Source organism: Phalaenopsis equestris, unplaced genomic scaffold, assembly GCF_001263595.1.
Source record: "Phalaenopsis equestris unplaced genomic scaffold, ASM126359v1 Scaffold000002, whole genome shotgun sequence".
NCBI classification, from domain to species: domain Eukaryota; kingdom Viridiplantae; phylum Streptophyta; class Magnoliopsida; order Asparagales; family Orchidaceae; genus Phalaenopsis; species Phalaenopsis equestris.
In genome coordinates, this window is record NW_018164444.1 from 70933228 (window position 1) to 70939351 (window position 6124).

A 6124-nucleotide genomic window follows, 5' to 3' on the forward strand; every position below is an offset into this window, starting at 1 on the left:
TATATATATATATATATATATATAACCCTGATGTACAATATGTAATTATAAAATTACTCTTGTACCGTATCATGGGGGCCCCCAACCCACATAATGAAAATCCCCCCGATTGGACATATGTTGGAGCGGAACGAAGCGAGCCAATAGAGCGGAGCTCGCTCGTGCACTCCACTCCGCTGTCTCACTCCGTTCCGCTCCAGCATCTATACATGAGCCATACCTAACAAGAAAAGATTGGAAAGTACTATATTGTAATTTCTCTACAAGGAAACTTAGAGAGAATGGAACACATAGAAGTGAGAGAATTATGATGGTTCTATTCGAATATCTACACTCAATTTTACAGCATTCAAGAAGAAATTTGCCTTGTCTGAGTGAGTTTGAGTATTAGTGAAAACCAACATGTTACCAAGCTTGCAACGAGCCTTCCATAGAAGAGAGGGATATACAATATATAGAAATTACATTCATGGAGCAACTGCTGATGAGGGATGTTACAACATGTTGGAAGGAGAAGAATGAAGTAGAATGACAAATTGGTACTTCAATGAACTCTGAGAGGACATCAAAGAGATTTAGAGTGTTTGAGAATAGCTGTAACCCTTGTCAACAACATCAAAGAAATTTGTAAATGTCTATAAATGTTGAGGGCAAAGGCATGTACTCGCAGAGCGTTGTATGATTTGGATAGCTTTCTTTTAGGTTGTTGAAGTAGGTGATTATTCTTAGATAGTTTGTTCTCACCATGCTGAGCCAAGAACTCCTTTGGTTGGCCTTCCTTGATAAGCTTCTTGAGGAATACATTAAAGAATGTATTCTTTGGAATCATGGTCACGATCATTATAATAAATGTAGAGTTTGGAGCTACTCGTCTCCCCCAGCGGGCAGTGAAAACATTCTTTACTTTGGATGGTGGTCATTACATCAGTTAAAGACAAATTGAGAGGTAGCAAATGAATTTTTTGGAGCTTTTTAGGAGGTGCAACAGAGAATGGCTTTTTTAGGTCCTCTTGGCAATCATTCTTGGGGAAACACCCATGACAGGAAAAATCAACCTTCCGATGCTTAATTTCAGGTTTCAGTGAGGTTGACCAACATTGCTTTCTTCATTGGCTACCTCTTGCCAAGAGAAGCAAAGAGAGATTTGGCAGACATATCCATATTTGAAATGAATTTTTAAGTACTAATGAATTTGATAGCTTTCTGAATCTCTCCATGTGCCCGGAGGTTTTTTGGTTCCAACAAATTTAAAATTGATGGGTTGCAGATCCAAAACAATGTAGCTTTATTAGCAAACTATTCACCGTGTGTGATATCATGGATAGCATGGGTAAATCTCGGAGCACAGTTTCAAGAACTTTACTTTCAATGGTTCACACAGAAATAGATTGAGAGTTCTTAAGTGGCCTTTAATACGTAGAGAACTAGGACAAAAATAGATGAGAGAAATCCTCATAAATGCTGACACTGGCAGCAAGGAGAGAATTGAACATGGTTCGAGCATCCTCTTTGAATACAATTCCAAAGAGATGTCAGTTGACACGTTCACTATGATATAAGGAGAAATAAAATTCTCGAACTTATGTAGTTAGAAAGATGAGTTGGCAATGCCCTTGGGTAGCTTTGAAGACCTTGGGGGGACAACCTATTATAGAATGTCCAGAGATGGGATTATTGTGGGTATGGATGATGAAGTGGGGAGAAAATAAATGAACATTTTGAGACCCTCCATGCAAGCAACAAATTTTGGTTTTGGGTAACAATGACATTATTCTCAGAAGGATCAACATGAAAACTGGGTTGGATGTTGGGCTCACTTGGAATACTACTGACGTAGGAGTGTCTCCCGCAATGACACTAGATCACGAGTGTTGGGTTGTAGAATCATGCCTAAGCGCATCCGGACGGTCTGGTCCAGCATCCCGGAGAACCAACATGCTTTTCTTAGGGGAGTACCACCTCTTTCAAGTAGAGGGATTCATTTCTAGTTATCCATCTTATTACTATATATTTGATTAATGTGATTTATATTTTCTGTTTTGATTGTGTTTCTGTCAGGACAGTCATCCACGTCTCTTGTTTTCCTATCCAGGCTTGTATCTAAGGGTGAGTGGTGTTTCGTTTGTTTCTCGTTATAACGTGGTGATTCTGCTCCAAGGGTCGAGTGGTGCTTTGAATGTATCTCGCTCCCGAGGTGGTATTTATGCTCAAGTTTCCCATTCTTCGTAAACTCCCTTCTTCCGCCGCCGTCGCCATAACTATTGTAGTCATCCAAAAGAACAACACCTTTGTCATCGCTTGCAGCTTTCATACCTCTGTGCTGCCCTTCCCAGCCACTTACCAACCTTCCAACCCTTCTACCTTGCAGCCACTAGCCTTTTTGTCTTCCACATTGCTGTAGCCACCCCTATCCCTCTTCTCTCTCACTATTGCGACCCCCAAACAACAAATTGCTATTGTTTGGAACGCCGTCCGTTGCTTCCCTATTGTTCCAACCTCCCATAATAGCTGCCATCACTCATCCACAACCCAAAAGCTCCTTCTTACCTTTCCGTCACATCTCTAAGCCCCCCCTAACGACCACAACCACCATCACCCAAGATCTACTAAAGTCGCGTGTTGTGTTATTGTTATTTCTTCTTTTAGTGTCTGCCTTTTGGCTTTTCCATTAATAATATTTGTTTGCTTATCGTGTTTGGGTTAATTCTGGTATCAACTACTATGTTGTCAGTTTCCTTTACCGTGGACCTATTTCTCACCATGGTGTAGTAGACTTCTTAAAGAAAATCCATGAAACATGAATGGTGAAGATTTCTCTTCTTGATAGGACCAAGAGAGCACATGCATCCTACAGTTTGCATGAGAGAAAGGATTGAAAAAGTACTTTGCAATTATTTTCTGATGAGCCAAAAATAACATATCACAAATAAGTGAGATAGAAAGTCATATTGGTTTTGTTTGAGGTCCTATGTCCACTAGGAAATATAAACCAAGTGAAGTTGAGAGCGGACTTTCTGTAGAATAGAGAGGAAAATGCAATAAAGATGAATTACATCTAGAAACAAACTGCAAAGGGATGTTTCAACAGGCAATAAGTAAATAAAGAAAAATAATGGATTCAGAAATCAATGAGTTTGAAGAGAACATTGGGGAGATTTGAAAACTTGTGAGTGTTGAGGCCAAGTGTGTTTGATTGTTCAAATTCATATTTTTATATATGTGTAGGTGTGTAATTAAGTCGATTCTTGTGAGCCGTCCCGAGATTGACTCAATAAATGACTTGTAAGCTGAGCTTGATGAGCTAAAAAGTCAAGCTTGTGCAGCCCCAACTCTACTCATTAGCTTGTGAGTCGGCTTGTTTAAAAAATGTTACTATATAATGCACTAAATATATGTTAACATACAAAAGCTCAAGTGCAAAATTGCTTAAATTTTTTAAAATTTTTATTGTAATTTCTTATATCAAGTGATTTTTTATTAATTTTTTCAATTATTCATTCTTTTTATTACTTTATTACTTTCTTACAGTAGATGATTGCATCAAAATTATGTTACTCTTTCATCAATAAAAGAATTGGCTTGGGAGTCGACTCAAACTTATATAATTAAATTTTAGCTTGAACTCTAACTTAATAAACTAGGTAAGTTCAAGTCAAGCCAAGGGTAACTCCAGTTGGTTCGAAATATTTACACCCCTATATACACACACGTGTGTTTAACCTTGGTAATGAGTTGATGATGGGGTCCTTGTAGTGGCTTGACCACTAACTAGCCATATATAATAATAATGACTACTTAAGGACGTTATGGTGAGAAAGACAGATAATCTTTACGGCATTAATGGTGGAACAACTGGTGAAGGTCCCTAATGAAAACTAGTTGCGAACAAGAACAATCATGATATAGTGATTTGATTTACATTACGAGTTAAGCAAAGTATGGAGATTTTAAAAGATGGCATTTCCTAGCATCTTTCTGTACTGGATGAGCTTGGGCAAGCATAGAATTCTTAAATAATACAAAATAATTAATGAAAAACACTTAAGTTATGGTCCCCAAAGGTAAATACCTGCGAACGGTCTCAAAAAAGGTTCTTGGAAGGTTTGGACGAGAGGAACACTCGAAGGCACATCCAAGAGACCCTTGGTAGGAAAGTACAATGCGGTTTAAGCTGATATTGAGGACTCCTAGAAAGTTTAGGCATATTTATGAGCAATTTTGTTTTGTAAGACTAAAAGTAATAGCTTGTCAGCAGTTTGTCTATGTTTTTGGTTAATTATTCATATTATGACTGTTCATTCTACATTGTTGCTTTAGCATAAAATGCTTGTTTGATTATATATGCACTGATTTTCTTACCGGCTACATAATTTTTTTAATTAGCATAACAAATGCCAGGAAAAAAAAACCATCATGTTTATCTTCTGTTTGATGTGGGCACAATTGGTAGCTACGGCTTTCCCCGCGATTTATTTTGTTTGTACCAAACCAGTCTTGACCTAGACGGGCCGATCGACTCTTCCACATCTGTTTGGTGCCTCCTATTCATATGAGAATTCAATACTAGCTATTTAGTGCTTATTTATGTTTGTTTTAGGTTTTCAGTTTTTGTAATTTTTCTATCGGGAAAGCCGTTGGCATCTCCAAGTCTTCTTTTCTAAGGCTGCATCCAAGGGCGAGTGGTGCTCCAACAGTATCTCGTTCCAAGATGGTGATTTTCTTTAACTGCACCCCAGTCCACTACAACTTTCTCTCCACACCCACTGTCCTTCCTCCCTGCTGCAGCTGCTGAACAGCCATTCTCGGTCATCTTTCTTGCAGTCCAGCAGCCCGACCACCTTTTTTTCGCTCTTTCCTGCCTCTGCTGCCTTGCTGTGGTCCCTTCCCCTTGCTCCCGTTCACTGGAATGCAGTAAGCCTTTTGCTCTTCAAGCTCTTCTAGCCACTCCTCACCTTTGCCATCTTTCTGAGTCTGCACCCATACCCTTCTCTCTTGTTTCCATCATCCCACACAACCATGCCATGCCGATATCTGCTGTGCTGTCTGGAACTTGGGAAACCGTTACTTTGCTGTTTTCTGTTTGCTGACCACCTCGCACACCATCCCGCCACCTTCCAAACCCTCACCGACCCCCTCCATCACCCTCAATCCAACCCTAATCACGTGTCGTGTGTGTCATTATTTTCACTTTTAGTGTGTTGGTTGAAATCGCCTGTTGGCATTTCAGCAATAATATTTGCTTTTCCCGTTGCTGTTAGTTAACTGCGGTATCACTGTTTTGCAGGATCCTCTTCGAAGTGCACTTCTTGATTCCTGTATACGTGTGACCGATAATGGGAGGGTGAACATTAATAAAAATGTATGATTAGTTATCGAACTTGATTTTGTAAATCGACATAACTTTCACTTTCATAACCTTTCTCAAACGTTTTGATAAAAATGTTTGGTCTGCTTTCAGGTTCTTTTTATTTTTAGCTTATATAATGCATCTAATCACAATGATCAGCTTAAGGTATGGCTTAAAACATCTACCAGATACCCCCATTGTAGATTTTGTTGGCTCTAATGTGATGTTTTTCACTTATATGTGGTAGTTGGGTGCCAGGAGCTCCGAGGAAGCAGCTAGGTGGATAAAAGCCTTAATGGAGGCAGCACTGAAGGTCTTTGTTTATTTTTTTTTAATTTTCTAAGGTTTTGTTTTATTATATATTTTTGTTTGCCTCATCTATATGATTTGTCATGTTTCTTTCAGGAATGACTCCAAACGAAGATGGCAATCTTTTAGGTTGTTTAGCAATTTTGGTTTGTCTTTCTAGGAAAATTCGTTTCCAGCTTATTTTCTTAATGCTTGTTGATTTATTCTCAACCAGTTCTTAGCTTTCTTTTGTCCCTTTTGGTTCAAGCTCTATTTTATTTGATTGATACAGCATCGATATTAATTTTGTAACAAACTTTCTTAGTTAGAAAAAAATTGCATACCGTATTTGAACTTTTAAATGCTAAATAAGGTAGAATCCTAATTTATGAAAGACAATTTGTAGTCCGAACTTCACTTCTTTTTTTTTTACGACGCATCATCACGAAGAAAAGACTAGAAATTTATAGGATTTTTATAAAATGGAAT

At 38.4% G+C, this 6124-nt stretch overlaps 1 protein-coding gene across 1 annotated transcript in view; it reads left to right on the forward strand.

Moving 5' to 3' along the window:
* LOC110019938 (protein ENHANCED DISEASE RESISTANCE 2-like) overlaps positions 1-5758 on the forward strand; it is a 6836-nt gene extending 1078 nt beyond the window's left edge. The window contains exons 2-5 of the mRNA XM_020717832.1: positions 5285-5359; positions 5459-5512; positions 5595-5660; positions 5753-5758. Coding sequence (XP_020573491.1) covers positions 5285-5359; positions 5459-5512; positions 5595-5660; positions 5753-5758 — 201 coding nt within the window. The remainder of the gene's footprint in view (positions 1-5284; positions 5360-5458; positions 5513-5594; positions 5661-5752) is intronic.
* Positions 5759-6124: the final 366 nt, after the last annotated feature.